General features: G+C 39.9%; 1 protein-coding gene across 9 annotated transcripts in view; it reads right to left on the reverse strand.

The window, feature by feature from the left end:
* PCDH15 (protocadherin related 15) overlaps nucleotides 1-20,492 on the reverse strand; it is a 678,253-nt gene that overhangs the window by 265,741 nt on the left and 392,020 nt on the right. For 5 of the 9 annotated variants that reach the window (XR_007376985.1, XM_048944598.1, XM_048944595.1 and 2 more), the window contains exons 7-8: nucleotides 19,880-19,894; nucleotides 19,142-19,207 (exon numbers count right to left, since the gene is read on the reverse strand). Coding sequence is in view for 8 of the 9 variants with exons in the window: in XM_048944598.1 (XP_048800555.1) it covers nucleotides 19,142-19,207; nucleotides 19,880-19,894 (81 nt within the window). In the remaining variant the exon portion in view is untranslated. The remainder of the gene's footprint in view (nucleotides 1-19,141; nucleotides 19,208-19,879; nucleotides 19,895-20,492) is intronic. The other 4 variants (XM_048944599.1, XM_048944600.1, XM_048944592.1 and 1 more) reach the window with 1 other exon arrangement.

The following is a 20,492-nucleotide window of genomic DNA, read 5'->3' on the forward strand; positions in this document are numbered from 1 at the left end:
AGATAATTCACACTGGATCCAGTTGAGATGCAATCAATTTCAACTGAATGTTATCTGAGAGGCCATAGATATTCCTCACAAAATAAGTTAGTAAATTTGATTGACATAGATTAATATGAAAAAGGTGAATTATATTGCCGGCAGCTGCAAAATCAACCATCTTCTTGCAAGCATCAGGTACTATAATAAGGCCTCTTGGTCTTCAAGAAATCACTGATAAGGAGGAGTTTTCAAATGGGATAAAAAGATCCAGCTAGCAGAGCAGCACATGAAATGCTGGTATAAATGTTTGCTATAACTCTGTTCTCATGACTTGTTCCCTTTGAGTTTCAAAACACAGCTCTTGATCAAGTTCAAGTATGTCCTAGTCTTTGTTTATGCCTTTATTTTACATTTCAGTCCAAGTTCTCTGTCCGGTTGCTTTGTTGTGTTTTACAGAACCTGAACCATTCTGCTGCTTAATATTTCTGTGCACTAGAAAGAGAAGTTGGAAACATTTACATGTTCAGCATGTAGCTTAGCACAGGGTTATGGAAAACACTGAGTGACCAACTTCATGCTATTTTTAACAAAATTAGAGGCCTGGATGACAAAAGCGGTGCAATTTGCTCTGATTACACTACCCATATCACATATGTTGACTACCAAACTATGAAAATAAATAAGACAGAAGCTAAATGGATGAAGAGCTAATTAGCTGAGACCCCAGTTGCTGAGTTAGCCACATGTAAACACCCTGTCCAGGTCTGGAAACTTTCTGGGCCACAGCAGGTGGTCAGGCCATCACCAACCTGTCAGCTGCAAGGTCCCTTGAGCACCCTTTACTTTTGAGGTACAAGCAGTTGCAGATTTGAAGTATGCTCAGGGCCAGTACTGCTTAGGCTCATCCCACAGCCATTTTTCCTTTTCTAGCATTTACCAGCAACTGTTCCTGGAGACAGGAACAAAGGCTACTGCAACCCAGAGCTGCAGAACCAGAGGGGTACCAGAGATGACAGCAGGGTTCTGGCTCCTGTTGCAGTTGGCAACACAGCCCAACAAAGACGCTAGATTCCTAGTCCTGCAGTTTGAAACTACGTTGAAATTAATACATATTATTTAAGAGGAATGAGAGAAGAACAGACAATCAACCAATACTTGATACCGTGATAAGTGCTTTAAAACTCTTTCCATCTCATTGAGCAGCAACTGAGGAATGATCAGATCTGCACTGCCTTCAAGCACCAGAGCAGAGATTGCTTTCCCTGCAGACAGCAACAGCTCAGTAAGACTAACAGTAAGGTTGATATTTTGATTTGAGCTGGAAGAGCATCCACTCTCCTTAGCTAATATCCTTGTGTCTTTGATGGGATGAAGCAGGAAAGGGAGAGAGGCTTATCTTGACACGATTTTTTCTCCCTTCCTCTCCATTTATGTGGGTTTAACCTAACGGACAGCAATTGCTTACAAAAATTGGACTGACACAAAATGAATAAAATTCACAAAGCACTTCCAGGGCTGTCACATTACTCAGCCTGCTCAGGCGCTCATTAGAGCTAACACAAACAGCACAAGCAATCTAGGGCTTGGCCCAGCTGCTGCATGAAGAGCTGCTTAAGTCAGCATCCGATTGAAAGCAACCAGTTGCTTTCAATGCATGTTAGTGCTGACCTACCCAGCCTACATCAGGCAGGTGAAATGTCACACAGGAGGAAGACGAAAACATTCACAGCAACTAAAATTCAGGCATAGGATAAGTGACCTCTGGCAGCACGGCTGTATGCACTGCTGGCTACCAGGGGCTGAACAGGGCTTTTGGAAACCACTGGCAGGCCACACAAGTCACACGCTGTTCTATCTTTCCTCAGACAAAGAGACCGTTATTCTATAAGCACACCAAAGACCTTCGCTTATCCAGACCAACTGGATCAGTAAGATTTTAATAAGAAATGGAATAAGAACGTTAAATACAGGAGTGAAGTGTTTTAATTACACCAAAGCCAGTTTCATTTATACAACTGCAAGTTATAAAGAGCACTAACTAGTTATGAAGAACAGTGATTTTGCTGACTACAGTGTGCTATAAGATCCTTTTCTGATTAGCCACTGATTAGTAAGGATTCTTACAACTCAGCAGAATTCCTCAGCAATATATTCTCTTCAACATCTTAACTTTTGACAGATTTACATCTTCCAAGCATGCAAATAATACTATCTCAGTGTTGGTTTACCCTAAGAGGCTTGCACCATACTGTTTCCGTATTCTTTTCTCCTATTTGTACAGAAGAAAAGCTTCTCATTCTTCATTAACATTTCTTTTCTGTTCCATCAGGTCAGAAATGTAACAGCACATACAGAGATTTTTTTTCCTCAACTGCTGCTGTTTAGCTGAATAACACTTAATTTTCAGGCTGACAAGCTGCAACCTTAAATAGCTATTTCCTTATGACAAAAACTGACAGGAACAGCTCTTTGAAGGTAGGAGAAGAGTAATTTGTCTTTTCAGATATGCTGGCAGTACGGATAGCCAGAGTAATTGTCCTCCTGTGATGCTGAGCATGACTTGAGTATACGTGCAACAAAACTCAGCCCTGTTCCTGGTGCACTGCATTAGTGCAGATCCCAAAGTCATCTTAGTTAAATTTTTCAATTTGCCAACATTGGCATAATTTTTAAAAACAATTTAAAAATATGTTTTTACTATAATGGTCCATCTCCTGATAATTGCATGAGATCCACACCCATTTGAATGGGATTTCCATCCTGTTGGAGGGCATGTATGGGCCATCCCAATTCAACAGAATAAAGGGAATTGGCTGAAAAGTTTTTCCACTAGCAACTTCTTCTAGCTGGATTTTAGAATATACATCAGAAATAACTACATGTATCTTTGTTCAATTCATAGCATGTCCTACTTACTCTTTTTACAAGCAGCTCCACCTTTGCATTCTCACAACAGACTTCAGCATTCTTTTCCCAATGCATGAGAAAACGTAAGCTGATTTGAATGCTAATTTAAGCTGGCAAAGCATAATATTATGACATTTCTCACCAAAGTATCACACTGGAATCAGATGCAGCCATCTTATTTTACACACACAAAAAAGCCACCCTGTAAAATGTATGCATTGCACAATGCAAACTTCGTACAGTCTAATACATGTGGTACTTGGACTGCAAACTTATTGTATTTGCATTAATTTCTCAAATACTGAAAGCACAGTTTGACTGTACCACACTATATTTCAATAATAATAGTGAATAAACCCTAAAACAATACCTAATATTCAGCGTGCCGGCTGGGTGAAATTTCTCTCGAACAATCATTTCCTATCTGTCTACACAATAAAAAATTAATTAATTAGGAAACATTCAAACTGCAAAATAACGATGTATCAAAGCATAGCTACTTCAGCTCTATCAAACTGATTTAACAGCTCACACATACAAAAGAGGATTGTTTCCCTTCCAGATGTCCCCAGGGTTGAACTTCTTTTTTTCCATAGAATTGACATGAAAGCAAAAAAAAAAAAAAAAAAACACAACCAAAACCAAACACCACCTTTTTTTGTGTGTTGCAGCACAACAGCAGCTTGCACAATGACTTGTGCTGCAGTTTGGGAAACAGAAGAACCTGCAATCCTGAATCTCGCCCATGGTAGCACTGCTCCTCTTAAACATAAGGAGAAGCTGAGTTAACTGGGATTGTTTTGTCTGGAAAAGAGGAGGCTCAGGAGAAACCTTATCGCTCTCAACAAGAGCTGGGGGTCAGCCTCTTCTCATTATTAGCAGTAGAATGAGAGGAAATGGCCTCACGTTGCTCCAGGCTGTACATTAGGAAATACTTCTGTGAAAGTGCAGTCAGGCACTGGAATGGGCTTGCCAAGGGAGGTGATGGAGTCACTGTCCCCGGAGATGCTCAAGAAACATTGAGATGTTGTACTGAGGAACACAGTTTAGTGGGAAGTATTGGTGATAGGTGGACAGCTCGACTGGATGATCTTGGAGGTCTTTTCCAATCTTGGTGATTCTGCGATTCACATACCACAGTTCTAATTGTGCTACACATTACAGACATTCAAAATCCCCAAGTGCTACAGATGAACTGTTACATAAAGGTCCTGGATTTCAAGGGAACCCAAAACTGCCCAAAGCATAGTGAGAATGCTGCCTTTAACATTATACCCTCTCACTGAAACAATGGCATTTGATGGAGTTTGGATGAGTACTGTGAAAACAGCAGAGGAGGCAGAACCTCTCAAAACTATGTGTTTGTATCATCTCTTTCCTCTCTGCCCCTCCATGTTGACTCACTGTAGCTGAATAAAGCATACATGTTTTAAATTAACTGTAAAAAACACGTCCCGGTAATACACCTCCCATGCTGACATTTACTGGTGCTGAGGAACTGTTTGTAATCCTGTGTTCTAACTGCTATCAATTACCATAAAACAGTTAAAATCGCCACCTACTGCTTTATAAATAATGCATCACAGTATTCAACAACAGGCAAGAAATATCCTTTCAAGATCTTTAATGCTTAATGTATAAGAAGTAGCAGGGATCTGAACAAAGCCTGCTCCCCAGGTTGCAGCATAGTGCAAGGTGCTCTTCTTGTGCCTTTTACAGAGCTGGTCATTATTCCAAACGCAGCTGAAAAAAAAACTGTGGTTTTAACACTAACTGTTACTGATTAAAAAGAAATTGAATGATTAGAATAATTAGAACTGGTGCAAAGTGGAAAAACAACAGTGAAATCAAATTGAAAGCTGACCAAGGATGGTTATTCTACCCAACAGCGTCGCTTGGAGATCAGGTAAGTCCCTGGAAGGGCACTTGAGAACCGAGAAGGTGGAAGGCCTGTGCTTCCAAAAGCAGCATCACTCCATGGTTCTCCAGCACAAGCTCTATAGGGGGTCCTGCAAAAAACTCAACCTGCAGCTATCAGGTGAGAAACACACTAAAGGCCCAGTACCTTTTGCGTAGGTTTGCAGAAAAATGAAAAATGCCAATTCTGTTGTGTTCAGCCTAGCAAAGAAAGCAAGCACAGCATCCATAAAACGTTGTGGAAAAGCCTGAAGATTTCCTTTGTAAACATATGTATGGACCACTGTGCAAGAGCAGTAGGAGAAATTAACTGCATAGTGCAGTTAACTGCAGACGCTGGTTGGACTAGATGATCATAGAGATCTCTTCTGACCTTAATAATTCTATGATTGTATATATAGAATCACAGAATGGCTTGGGTTGGGAGGGTCACCAAGGATCATCAAGCTCCAACACCCCTGCTGAAGGCAGGGCTGCCAACTTCCTTATCTAATACTAGACCAGGCTGTCCAGGGCCCCACCCAACCTGGCCTTGAACAACCCAGGGACAGGGCAACACATCACATCACAAAGTATTCAGCACCAGTGCTGGGAAAAAAACAAGCTCTGATGTTGGATTTTATCCTTCAGGCCGCTCAGTAACACATCAGCAACTTATTTCAGGACTCAGAAGAAGATTAACATATTCCACTGGATCTTGAGAAATGAAATTGCATGAAACATCCAATAAATTGATTCAAAATACAGCAGGGTACACCCCCAGAAAACAAACCCATTCTCTTGGATCACTCATTTGTGTAGATAAAGCTTCCCCTCTGTTTGCTCACTGCTGTAAACCACTGCTGTAAACCACAGAAGCTGCCAGGCAATAGACAAGAAATGCACACCAAGCATAACTGCCTGTCTTTGGTAGAAATATAACGACACAGTAACTACCTGCTTCTGGAGATAAGCAAGTCACAGCATTCAAAACTCAGTGCAAAGCATTTGAAATTAAGTAAAGCAGCATTGTAAAAGCCTGAGACAGGTTCTCCAGTAGCACTTCTCAGATCTTAGCCACGGACAGAACTCCGCACAGTCCCAACTCTATCCAATGTAACTCACCTGGAATGAGGGTAAATCCCACAGATATATACCCTCCTCCTCCTGAGAACATGATGGGACATGGTGAAGACAAGCAGCCCCAGCCCGGCCATGTCACGGCAAACTCAGCAGCACAGGAATCTGAGGACACACCTTCTCTTGTCATTAACAAAAAGGAATCCCGTCCAACTTCTTACCATTCAAGAAAGAGGCTGATAGCTTCTGCAAAGCAACCTCAGAACCAGAAGCAAGCAGGTAGAAGTGGTCCCATTGTAAGGATCAAGCTTGCCTGAGAGCTGCTGAAGCCAGATCATTCTTTGCCATCAGGGCAATAGATTCTCTTAAAATTGTATATTAAAAGACCACAGAAGGCAAAGTTGTGTCATTTACAATTGCACCATTTTAATAAAACTCTTTGCTATTCTAAATTGCAAAGCAGCATCCAGATTGACAGTGGTGTAAACTAAAGGCTCTATTTCAACCAATAATTTCTTACAACAGATGCAGTTCTGTGTCTCACAGCAAGAAGCAAGACGTGTGGGCTTTTCCTATCAAAGTCCTGGATGGCCCTCAAGCAGGTATCAGAACAGCTTTGATTGATCCTTCCCTTTCAAACACTAGCTTGGGTCCTCCAACACCGCTTGTTGACTTGGCAGAAAGTTTCTCATTTGTTTGTGACTGTGCACAAAACCTGCCTGTTTTTAAGCTGTAAATCGGGTTCTAGACAGTCACAAAAGGATGTTACAGCTGGTATGGAGCTGTAAATTCATTTTGCCTGGCATGCTTTTACTTTTTTTAAAATATGATTAAAGCCAAGCCATGGAAAACTTCTGTTCTTTATAGTATCACATTATATTTGTCACTCTTCGGTCAACACATAGGCAATATATTTTTCTATCATTTATGATTTAAAATCCTCCTAATCTCCTCTGATTTCATGCATCAGCTCTTTCACTATTGTGGGAGGACAATCCTGCTTTCCTTTGTCCTCATCCCAATCCTATTTTGAGGCACACTGATTTTCATTCCACCTACACATGGTCACTTCCATTGCTTCCACACACTTCCATGAGCTCTCTAGAGCACAGCCTCAGTTTCACCACGGGGCTCTTTCACTGTGACCCAGTGAAAGTGACAAAAGGTTTATTTAGCTTGGAGGCAATGTCTAGATCTAGACCATTCTTAACCCTTTCCCTCTCCCAAATGCAGCCACTCCACTCTATATCCCTTTTTAATTCTTAGTTGATTTTTTTATTATTTGTTTGTTTTCAATGTCTTATTCAACTAGATTTAGATAGCTGTCATTTCCTGATGTCTTTGGGAAAGCTCTCTTTCTTTACTCCTTTGTCCATTTCCTACCTCTATTTCCCTAGCTGCTTCTTTTTAAGCATCTTAATTAAATATACATATATGTACATTAATATTCTATTTATATTCCAATATAGCTTTAACTGAACTGAAAAGCTGAAGATGATCATACTGATTAAATACTGACTTACAAACTTAAAACTAGGAGAAGAGCTATAGAGATACTCCTCATCCTGAACCCCTTCAAAGAGCAGTTCTCCTCCACTGCCTGAACTCTTCTTGCCCCATCTCTTCTGATACTGTACTTTATACTATCCAATTTAAAAACAAAACTAAATATTTTGAATTTATAATTTTTTCCCTGGAGGCTGTTGACTCTATTTGAATTCAGAATGTACCATTCTAAATCTCATATCAATACATTAGCTGACCAAATATTTTGAAAAATTTGCATATAGGGGCTCAGATTCTTCACTGAAGTCCTACAGCTTTTCCAAGCAGCATTAAATGATTAGATGATAAAATGGATAAGATGCAACCATAAATCGCTTTGGGTTAAGAGTTAGAAGAGAGACAGAGTTCTTTCCTTCCCACTAATCACTCACTTGCACTTGCAAGGCTCCCAGCCCATCAGAATCATCTTTAGCAATGGAACATTCTCGACAATGCTTTGAGTGAGAACCTAGCATTTATATTCAAAGTAAGTTAAAAATAACTGAACTTAATGTTTTGGATTTTAGGCAGTCCTCTCCCATCTACTTCAACTCACTTCCTCAGAATTTCTAAGGGCACAATTCCTAATAAGGTAAAATATCTAAATAGAAGTTCAGCGAGTCATACAAATCAGATCAGTAGCTAAACCAATGCAAGACCCAATGTAAAGTCAACTGTGCCTCTTTAATTTCACCTGAAGCATCAGGCTGGCAAACCAAAAGGCCACTGCTAAACTGCCTCAGACCCCAGGCAAGCACCTCATCCCACAGAGTATACTTAGCCCTCCCACAGTCCACAGAGGGGGTTGCATGGAAGATCCACCACAGAACTGCTGCGATCCTTAATGAGGATTACTTCTATGATACTGACTTGGCTCTTTCTTTCTAATTTTATGTTTTCTTGATTCTAGCCTAACTCAGAAGTGGAAGAACAATGTATTCTTCCTATCTGTAATGGCTGGAGTGTTAAGATTCTTTTTTTTGCTTCCTCCTTTGCCCTTTACAATCCTGAGAAACATAACTGGCAGCAAGTGTTTAATACTCAAAGCTGCTCCACAGAACACCAAAGAAAAGTTCTGCTGGGACATCCCTGGTCACTAACATTCCAGCAGTCTGTCTGTCTAAATAGGATCCTGAGCTTTTCAAAGAAGTTTACAAAAGATGGGAGCTAACCTGTTCAGAGACACTTACAGAAGCTGAAACTTGATGCATGCTGATATTATGTCAATTGAATATTAACGGCTCAGGAACAATGATGCAGAATATAAGGAAAAACATGAATGTCTTCCTTACGTCTGTACTAAGAAGAATATATCGCCATCAGACAATGAGCATAATCACCTTCTTTGTTCTTTTCCTAATTATCAAAATAGGAGAGTCTGGAACATTATGCCCCTAAAAGATGCAAACAATCCATGTAGATTACAAAAAAATCATTCTAGTCTACTTGCTAACAGGTCTGTACTCACAGACCAAGAAAGCTACTAAGACACTGCTGGTGGCCATCTAATTCAAGCACAAGCTCCAAGCAGGGCCAACTTCAGAAAGCAGGAGTTATCTTAATTTCAGCTTCAGTACTTCATAGTTTTTGTTTGATCTCAAAGCAAGTGTTTGGTTAAGCTGCAAGTCCAATAATAATAACAATAATAATAATAATAACAACAACAACAACTTAACTACAATCCATTAGAGATCAACAACAACAAATCTGATCCTGAAAGCTAGTTCCCAAAAGCACATGTAAAGGGCTCACATCCTATCTAGAAGCAATACTTTGGAAAAGTTTCAAAATCTCATACTCAAGAATTTAGTCCCAGGGAGGACAAAGATATTATCAGTCCAAACATAAAGAAAAAAACAAAAACAAAAACAAAGCCACTAAGAACTTAATCACTGTAGCCACTAAAATCCCTGAGAAAACAGATAATGTCCTTCTGGAGAAACTGTCCCACAGATAAGCCATTCTAGAAAACATCAGAGGGTCACCATAGTCTGTAGGATTCAAATAGTAAATATGGCTGAAGGGTTACAAACATGCCACAGTGTACAGCCACAAACATCATGGCTCTGCAAAATGAGACGTTTCAGAAAACCCACTCAACTGGGGCACAGCCTTGGTTTACGCTACCAGAAACTTGTCACCAATACTCTCCAAAGCCTGAAAACAACCTGTCATAAAACAGCAACTGTCCACCTGGCTTGTATGTTTGAAAAGGGAATGAATCCCAAGCAGCCCAAGGTGCATGGCATACATGATATGAGTTCAGTATCCAGACTCATGGCTGTTTTGCTATGAAGGGAAATGTGGACTTACAGCATAAATGCATCATTGCAGTAGGATGCACTGAAGAACAAATCAATAAAGGAAAAAAATAAAAGTAGAAAATGCTGCATGGAATGAACCCAAAGTACTAATACCTATTCACTTCCATTTTTCTTACAAAATTTCTATTTATTTATTTATTTTTGGTAGAGATTCTATTTATTGAAGAACAAAAACATGAGCTTCAAAGAATTATGAGCCACATGACAACTGTACTCAATGTACCACTTCACAGACACTTGACTGCAGGTGTACTTCCCTAAACGTCTCCTGTTTTCACATTTACACAAATGGCATCTCTGCAAAATTCTAAAGAACAGAACAATGTCCAGCATTAGAGCAGCTAAAGCCATCTAGGGGAAAAAAAGGAAAGGAAACAAACCTGACTGAAAGCACTAAGAGCAACAGCTCAGCAAAGCAGAAAATAAAGCTCAGTAGGAGTATAAAGTATTAAGAAGAAAGCCTGGATTTCTTCTTTTGTTTTTATTTGTGGGTTTTTTTGTTGCTCTTTTTTTAAGTAAAGTTGGCTGAAACCCACTAAACGTTTTCTTAAGAAAATAAAGGCAAATTTCATATTTAACATTTCTATCACTTCAAAGCAATAACATAAAAGCACAGGGTAAGTAGAGAGAAAAAAAAAGGGGAAGGGCAGGGGGAGAGGTGGGGAGAAAACAACCACTGGGAGATGTGTCAGCATGATATAAGAAAGAAAAGAAACAATGAATGAACGGCCATCTCTTGCCAACTGGATAGAGGTGAGATCAAGGCAAAGCTAGAAGTGAACTGCTCTCTGTGGTGAAGCAGAGCTAATTCTGGAAACACAAACTGACTTCTGAAGGTAAAAAGTGACTTCAGACAGATACGGGGAGCAACATGCAAGGTCCAAGTCTTAACCACCCTGAGTGTTTTGGACATGTCTCAGTGCAAAAGTCTGCCTTCAGCTTTGAGCCTGACACAGTTGGACCAGCAACTGACCTCCATCTCAGGCTGGGTGAAACTCCAGGCATACCTGAATGCATTAACGTGAGGGTGGGGGAACTATGAGTGGTAAGAGGATAAGTAATCACAAAAGGAAAAAAAAAAAAGAAACAAACAACCAAGCCCAGAGAAAAACTATCAAAAAACAGACACCCGCTGGAGAAGTTCAGCCTTCTTCTCAGATGCTGCTTTCCTCAGGGATGCCCTTTTCAAAACTATTAATTTCTTGTGAGGAAGATAATTTATCACTGAATTGCTCTTTTAAACTTCACCTTGTTATGACAGTGACAAAATAATAGGCCCAACACAAATGCTCAGCAGTGCCTCTCAGAAGCAATATTTGCCAGATTTTTCATTGGACTCATAAAGCATCCAGAAAAATAAAACTTAATGCCTGGCGGCAGCCACAAATAATCATTCTTCTGAAAAGAACTAATATACATTTGGGCTGATTTAGGACTTGGCATGAAATAATTAAGCTACAACAAGAATTTATGCCCAACAAGCCTCGCACTCTGTACAAGTTGAGTTTAATTTTTATTCTGAAGGCATTCAGTACCGCAGCCATGGCACCTCCTACACGCGCCCCAAACAATAATAAAACACCTGCTTAGTACACAAGAGCTCTGCCCTAAGGGGCAGCGAATCAACCTGGGTCTTAAAACAACACCGGCTCCCGATGAACAGCAGGAAGGTAATTTGGAACTTCCAGTTAATTACAGCTTTAGTCACTCTGCAGGTACCGGATACCAAGGCATTTCTCTCTCTTGAGACCAAACTATTGACCGCTGTCCCCCTGACCGCAGCTCCAGAAGACAGGATGGGTATATCAAAGGGAAATTATCAGCAGGAACACGTTAATAAAATACAAGCATGGACGTGGAAGGTTGAGACTTGGTCATTTATTTTAATCAAGTTGCATCCTTCTAAAACCGTTGGGGTCAGAACGATTAAATGCAAAATACCATTAAGTAATGAAGAAGAATGGCAAAGGTATGAAGAAGAATAAGAAAAAAATCAGAGCTGAGGAGGATAGTACTCGGTTTGATTAATGTGACTTTGGAAATCTACTAAAAGGATACATGAGCTTTCATGTGAGACTACATAAAATAAAACAACATACAATTTATGCTTGAGCCTGTCAAAGCTTTGAAATCCATTATTTGCTGAATTATAACACTCTTATAAGCACTCTGCTGCTCAACATAAGCAGTAACGTTATTCTTTTCAGTGTTTTAAAGTTCAGAGAAAGCTGAAACTACTGCTTTTAGAGCAACCTGCTGCTTAAACACACAAGGAATCTCATAGAGAAAAACACATCCTGAGTTATCAGCCATTCTAAGATCTAAGTGAACCGAACAGAATTAAAGCAATAAAAAGAATAAAAGAAATAAGGAGCTGACCACCAACTACTCTTTTTTCTTAAAAGAAAAAAAAATAAAAAAAATAAAAAAATTATCAATGCTTATGAAATTATCAGCAACAGCTCATTGCTCTTCAGATCAGGTTCTATGCCATGACTAGTGCCTTCGGGAGCATGTTGGAGAACGAGTAACACAAAACTGTACCTTTTCATTCAGATGTGAAAAAGTACTGCAATTGTATTGCAATTTAACATGAAAATTGAGTTGATGTTTCCAGATGTGGGTAAATTTTCAGAACTGTCTCAGCAAAAAAATTGAATTTTTGCTCTGAGGGAACAGACCTTCAAAGGTTCTTAGGCACATCATAAGGCTGTTGCAACAGCTCAATTTTTCACCATATTTTCTATGATTCTGTACATTATGCTTTACTGAAGAGTGGCAGCAGAGTAAGAAGGGTGTCTTGACCTGGTACTGGACACTATCCCCTAGGTCAAGCTGTTTTCCACAGGGTGTGCACACCAAAATAGCAGGCATGCCAGGGAAGGTTGTGGAGGAGCATGCTAGCAGGCACTATAACATGAAGTACCACATAAAATTACAAGACTTTCAGCATGATTCAGAAAGGCCTGAGTGCATCTTCTCCCCCTCCAATCTGGGACGTTATTTGAAAACCAACCCTACAGAGAAGGACATAAAATGGGAAGAACTGCAATAGGATTTGCTCACAAACTTTTTCTTCCCTCTTTCAGCAGCTCCATGGTCTTCTCACTTAGCTGCCATCCAGTGTTTTCATAAAAAATGCTTCCTTTTCAAATGAAGTGAGGAATCTTTTTGGGACAGGAGAGAAAAGGAAGCCAATTTAGGATCCCATTACACTATTCAGCGTATAAACAGGTGTCTAACTAGACTTTGAAGAGTACTGAAGTGGCTCAGACCCTTGACCATCATCTAAACCAAGGAGGCTTAAAAACCTAATATCTTTGATCTCTCAAAAAAGCTTATGAGACAAATGCAGGTTCTGCAAATGAAACTTCCATACCCATGTCCTCTGGGATGCATCCAAATTACACAAAAAAAGACATCCCCAAGCTAAGATTAATCCCAACGTGCTGTAAATCCACCTGCCTGCTCACTGGTTAAATTCAACCAAGCACAGCAGGTTTCTCTGCAGGCTTTCATCAGCAGCTTACTGGTCTAAATGAATGGCAATGCTGCTTCCAACCCTATGCCGCAGGTGCTATTTTCTTGTGTCAGGCTCCAAATTAATTCAGGGATAAAACCAGAAAAACTAGATGATCTTAAAGGCCCCTTCCAACCCAAACAATTCTATGTGCCCTCCAAATAAATTTTCTTACGGATAAGCATGTCAAATGTAAATCATGTTTTCACAAAAAGAAAGTTTTTAGAATAAGAGAACCTGGCAAAAATTAGATTAGTCATGGGCACCAGTAAAAGCAGTGCTGCTTGGTGAAAATAAGGAAAATAAATAAAAGCATTATCCAGCTTGTCAAGCTGATCTATACACACTACCCTGGCTTCTCACAGCAGTTTTACAGTGCCCACCATCACCCATGACAAAAGGAAGTGCAAGACACAGCCCTGCACACAGGTTATGGAAAGCAGTACTCTCTGTTCAAAATCTTGTCAGGCAAAGAAATCCTGCTTTCGGAAGTTTTGGAACGTGCTGTGAACAAAGATTTCAGTATAAGTTTCTTGACACTTTTCCTGGACTTGTGCAGGGTCTTTGACATGGTTCTCCACCACATCCATATCTCCAGATTGGAGGGATGTGGATTTGATGGGTGGACCATTCCATGGATAAGAAACTGGTTGAAAGGCCGCAGACAGAGGGCTCTGTGGCCAGGTGGTGTGACCGGTAATGAGCAGCGTCCCCCAGCGGTCTGTCTTGGGACCGGTGCTCTTAAACACCTTCATCAATGACAGCAATGACAGAAAGAAGTGTACCCTCAGCAAGTTTGCTGATGACACCAAGCTGAGCGGTGCCGCTGACACGGTAGAAAGAAGGGATGCCACCCAGAGGGACCTCGAGAGGCTAGAAAGGTGGGCCTGGGTGAACCTGATGAGGTTAAACACGGCAAAGCTGCCCAGAGAGGCTGTGGATGCCCCGTCCATCCCTGGAGGTGTTGAAGGCCAGGTTGGATGGGACCCTGAGCATTCTGGTCTGGCATTAAATGTGGAGATTGGTGGTCCTGCCTGCGACAGGGGGAGTCAGAGATTCGTGATCCTTGAGGTCCCTTCCAACCCTGGCCACTCTGTGATTCTGTGCATCTTTCAGATTTTTTCCTGGGCTCCTTTTGACTTGCTTTATAACATGAAAACAGAGTTTTGCAGTTGTGGTCTACTGCGGGCGTACGTGTCAAAACAATAGGTAAAACCATACATCACACAGTGCAACCCAGCACGTTTAGAAATTACCACAGGAGGACTGCTCATACAATCATCACCCAATCCCCAGAACAAAAAGGATTTTAAGCAGGCTTAAAATACATTAAATACTCCTATCCTTGCACAGCTTTTTTGGAATTGTAAAGCAAAGGGATATTGCTAGTAAAATTACATTCAATGTTTCAAAATCATGTGATAGAAATAAATTGTTGAAATATACAGTCCTTCATTTATAAAGGTAAACTGACAATCTGAGAATATGTACATATTAAGTATCACAATTTAGTATGAATAATTTATTCTGACTACTGAAACTTTCAAAGCGGAGCTTTTCAGAGAAACTTTAAATCATTTGAATGAGGATTTCCACTAAAAAAAAAATATATATCTCCAATGCATTTTAAAAAAGCCCCAGGATTACACAGCATAACCATTATTCAAAATAACTTTTATCTATTACAGAATAGAGTTAAATTCCAAATCTTGGTCATTTTAAATGTCAAGGCTGGGAAAGACCTTGCCTGATCTACTCATTAGTTATACAGTTATTCAATATTTAGTGAGCAAAGCTCAGTAGCTGAATGAGTGCCTATGGATGCAGTAAGAGTCACAAACACGAGACAGATTTACACTGGTACAAACTGGGGGGGGGGGAGGGGAAGGGGAACACCTCATCCCTGAAGGCAATTTAAAGCTAATTCACCTTCCCAAAAGAGCATCAACACCACATTAAGATACATTCCAGACAGCTGACAGCACAAAAACATTTTACTAATTCCAGCTTTCTAACTGTATTTACTACCCTTAGGAATCAGTTAATCAGTTTCTAGAAGACACGTTCCTTATTCTCCAGCTCTCACCCCGAATTACATTCTGCTTTTTGACACTATTCTTTCTTACAATGTACCATTAAAAAAAAAAAAACATGAAAAAATAGAATCTTTAATATTTTTAACCAACACTCTTCTTAAACGTTGGCCATTGTTGATGACTGTGCTCATGAATTAAAAAAAAAAAAGGACTAAGCAACTCATTCGTTTTACAGCTAATTCAAGTCTTCACACATTTGCTCTCCATGAAAAATCCAGAAATGTGAATTCACATTTGTGGCATAAAAATAGCACTAGACACCAAATTGATTCATGGCTTTTCTACGAAATTGTTAATTTCGAAAGCTTAAAAATATATGATTTCAAAATGGAATAGAACAGGCATGAATGAAACTAAATTATACTCACAAATTTAGACCTCTTTCCCTCACGTCATGAATTCACACAGTAAATCAAAGATGTTAGCTCAGAAGTGATACTCCTATTTACAATTTGAACAATTCAAGGTAGCAGTTGGAGCAGCCACATGTCCGAGCCAGGTGCTGACATGACAAACAGGAGGAAAACAAGTGAAAGTTATACAAAATGCTCCATAGTCAATCTTGCTGAAAACATTTATTAGGTGAGTATAAAAAAATCTCAGAACTTCTAGTTCTTGCACTCGGTTTTTGTCTGTTTCATTCTAAGCCTTCTTACCCTAGTAAGAATAGCTACACTCATTTAGGATATTTAACCTACCTTGAAAACAGAAATTCGTTATGCCTCAGTAAGACTGCTAATGCTGCCAGTAATTTGATTCTTTGGACAGCTGATTAAGAACAAATAAGCCTTAGTCTTAATTAGATGCATCTCTGAATACAGAAGGTAATTTCTGTATTTGGCAATCAAGTATGCAAGTCATGAAAGAAAAAGGTGTTTCTTAAAAGGACGTTATTAAACCACAGAATATCTGCTCATTTTCCTCCATTATGAGGAATTTTGAGGCTAGAGCATCCAAAAAATCATTAACTCTAAAAGAAAGCTTTGCCAGAACAACAAAGAGAGCCAGCCACAACTGGGTATCTTTTACCATTACAGCCTGCTGCATGCTTTCCACATCAAAGCCAAGGTGCACAGCAAAAGTTAGCAAGTCCCCTTTTCTGCAGCTTCTGCTGCAATTTTCTCGCTAATACACTGTTCTCCAAGGATTTTTATGGCCCATACTCCTAAATGGGAACGAAACATCCAGAACACTGGATGACAGTATTTGCCAATGCTGCGCACACCACGCAGCAGGCTTTCTTCTTTGGCTAGACTGACCACCTGACCTTAACTTTGCAGGTGCAGTCCAGACTGGATCTGAATCAGCATGTGTACCTGTTGTTAATCTGGACTTAGGGAGGCTCCAACAAACAACCTGTACTCGACAATCAGCCTAGAGGTGCTAAATCCGGGTCAAACCAAATAGCACTTCAGTACTGGTCTTAGCACTATGCAGCTACATGGTACAACCAAGTCAAAACAAGTCCACTTATCTTGCTAGAATTTGCTCACAACACTGTGCAAGGGTCAACTCCAACAGGCAGACTGGATTATATTTAATGCGTAATTTTTCTTCCTATGTGAAAATAAAGCCAGAATAAACTCTGTACTGCGTGCTCTAATTTAATCAAATGTTATTATGTGCCTGGGCCTGATCCAGATCAAATTGGAACTGCTAGATAGTCAAATACACACCAAGTATTAATCAGCAATAATGCCAAAGACATTTCTGTAGGATGGATGTATTGGAAGATATTAACATTCCGAAGAACCTCCTCATCCTTCAACTCGTTAACTCATGATTTTTTCTGAAATAGAAAGGAAAGGCAGGAAAAGTCCATAACGTCACATTTGTTACAAAATGTTATTCTCAACGCACTTGTATTAAACCACAGCAACTTTCTAATGAGAAGCCAGTGAGACTCACTGCACTTAACTGTGTTTGCACAAATGTCAAATAACCCCGAAGAGATTTGCACAGACTCTAGACTACATGATTTAGTAATGATTAAACTCTGTATGCTGAGAAGAAACAGTGCACTGAAACTGAAGATAGACTCTATTAAAATAGCACTGCTAACAGTAGTATGTTATATTTTTGCAACACTGCAACAACATGGCTAGACGTGGCATGTAAGTATAATGCAAAGCATGTGAACACGACCAAGAATGAAGGTAAAAACAGACTGGTGCAGTTCCATGTAGAAAACACAGCAGAAGACAACATGGCTCCATTAGTTACTCTGTCATACTCTTATCACAACAGTCTGACTCTGATACACAGAAGCGTGCATTTAAGCAATTACATTGCACTATCCACTGCTTAGTGTGGATCCACATGGATTTTAGCAAGCTAACGCATTTCCACTGAACCAGAAGACGTCGGGAAGGGTGAACAAAGTGCCAGGACAGCAGATGCTGCCAGCTGCAAAGCATCTTTTGCTATGCCTATTTTAGTTAAAATACCTACCATCAGCTTCAGCGTATTGAGACATTTTTTTCCACAGATCTTAAAGTCAATGAGTAGTAGCCCTGATCCAACTGCTGAGCTGCAGGCTTTGGATTCAACCTCCATTACCTTCAGTCACACACAGCAGTGGGGAGGATGCAACCTACCGCTTCAATAAAGACAGCTGAGCATCTGAGGACATTTCAATCCTAGAGCTGGCTTCCCAGGAGATCCATTAATTTAATACATATTGTGGCTTCCAGATGAGGTGTGTCGTTTCCATTATCGACAATGCCAATTCAGGTTTCTGCTTCCCATTCGACTTATTTAATGGGGAATTAATGGTTCATAGGAATTCACAATGAGATAGATACATTAAATCTTTGTAGACATGTGTAAAGCTTTGAGGAAACACCTCTTCCCACCATTCAACAGTCTTTCTTGTAGGGAAGAAATTTTCTATATTTAATAAACATTGTCTGCAACATCAAAAAACTAAGAAACCATATCCAACTACCAATCACAGCATGCAAAATTCTTACTGCTCCTTATTTTTGTTTATGCCTCAGATGACTATGATTAACTTCTAGTTGTTTTTTTTTTATTATTATTATTTCTTTTGCACTATTCTTCACACCACGTTCTTCAGATATAAAACTCAATTGCTGCTAGTACATAAGAAAAAGAGCTATGTGACAATACCACCAACATGTAAATCAAGGGCTTTTGCCACTCAAGACCATCTGACACCTTCCCAGAAAGGTAACAAACACATAAGCATCAAATCCCACAACTGAGTAGTCCTGCCACAGAGGTATCCATAACTAATGCTCATACCAAAGAACAACAACTAACAGTGAACCTTCTGAAAGCTGCATGGGAGACCCAAAATACAACATTAACACCCTTATCAAACTTCAGAGAAAGAAGCCTTCAAGTCTTACCTTACCACAGTAAATATCTAAACAAAAAAGAAATCAGAGTGATGTCTGAAGAACTCAATGGATAACAACAAGCATACATAGGAGCAAACAGGTAGTTAACTTACTTGTGTATTACAAATAATTGTGGTCTAAGTACTTTGTAAAAGAAGAAACGTTCTCAGGTGAGCAGCTCAAGGTGAAAGAGCCAAGTCATTAAGATGTATAATTGTCAGTAAGAAGCAGCAGCTGTCACAACAGTGGATCCTTTTGCCCTTCCCACCACCATCCCTCACTGGGAGAGGTTTTCACAGACCAGTTCTCAGAGCAGAGCATAGGGTTCCCAGCTGCCAGACCAGACACAGGCACCTCATTCCCTGCGGGAGCCTCTATGCCCCAACCAGAGACTGCAGCTGTGTCACAAGAACAAAAGGCACTCACCGTTCCGACTCTCTTCATCGATGGGAACTATTGTGGCTGGAGGACCTGTTCTGGCCAACTTGCAATCTATAAAGATAAAAAGAGAAGTTACTTCTGATTCCAGAGAAAGGATTTTGTGTTTCTTTTGGTCTGTTTTGTGATTTTGCATATTCAGCATACCGAAGAGAAGCATCTCTGAAATATGACATGTATAGGCTACAATACTTTACAGCTCATTTACACTCAGAAGATCAAAATCTGAGCTCTTCATTTATCTTTTCCTCAACTAAACTCTGTAAAGCAAAGGAGACCGAGAATTTAATATCTCAGATGTTGATCCATTTTTAAAAACTAACAGTTATAGAGCATGAACTACACAGATTCCTACATCCTCTCTTAGGTGAGCTTGCCTTCCCATGTCACAACTACACACACCAAATCCTCATCACATACCACACTACAGCATTGATGGCTACACTACGAACATCTCCGTGCCTTGCAGGGACCACAATGAAGCAGAGTCCTTCAAGACAAGTATAATACGATGGTCGTTTATCCCAAATAAATAAAAACAAACAAGGGAATGGTTAAAAGGTATAAATCATAATTAAAGCTTCACAACAGAAACAAATAATTTGAATTAATTGCAACAGAAGGGTTTAATGAAAGGGAGTGAGAAGAGTTTTAATAATGTTCAAAGGGAAATAAAAATTAAAGACAGACAAGCAATGCTCAGGAAGTTTCATTTTGCCATCTTACCCTCATATTGCCAGTCTGGAGTCAAAAGTTTAGAGGCATCAATGGAAGCAGAGCAGAATAACGAAAGAAAATAAGTAAGATTTTGTTGCTTTACAGAAATGATAGCTTCAAAGATAAAAGCAGTACATGCAGAGCTAGCAAACGCATAGGTGTAGTCCTAAAAAATATAAAAACAGGTATACTACTCGCAATGAACATTTTGTGAACACTTTCATTTTCCACATTAAACAGAAGAAAAATATTACCTCTCCAAACCACACAGAAGAAAAATAAAAAGTTAATTAAGAAGTACTTTTCACTTTTAAAGAGCCCCACAGTGCCACTAGAACAGCGTGCTATAAGAAAAGATTTCTCCTTCCCCTTTCAACACAGAACTGCATACAGAACTTGCATGGGCCCAGCCAGGAGGATGACACCGGATATCACACATACAGGTTAGATGCCAGGAAAAATTTCTTCTCTGAAAGAGAAGTCAGGCTCTGGAACAGGCTGCCCAGGGAGATGATAGAGTCACCATCCCTGGAGGTGTTCAAGGAAGATGTTGTACTGAGGGACGTGGGTTAGTGGGAAATACTTGTGGCAGATGGATGGTTGGACTGGATCATCTTGGAGG

Source organism: Lagopus muta, chromosome 5 (genome assembly GCF_023343835.1).
Source record: "Lagopus muta isolate bLagMut1 chromosome 5, bLagMut1 primary, whole genome shotgun sequence".
NCBI lineage: Eukaryota > Metazoa > Chordata > Aves > Galliformes > Phasianidae > Lagopus > Lagopus muta.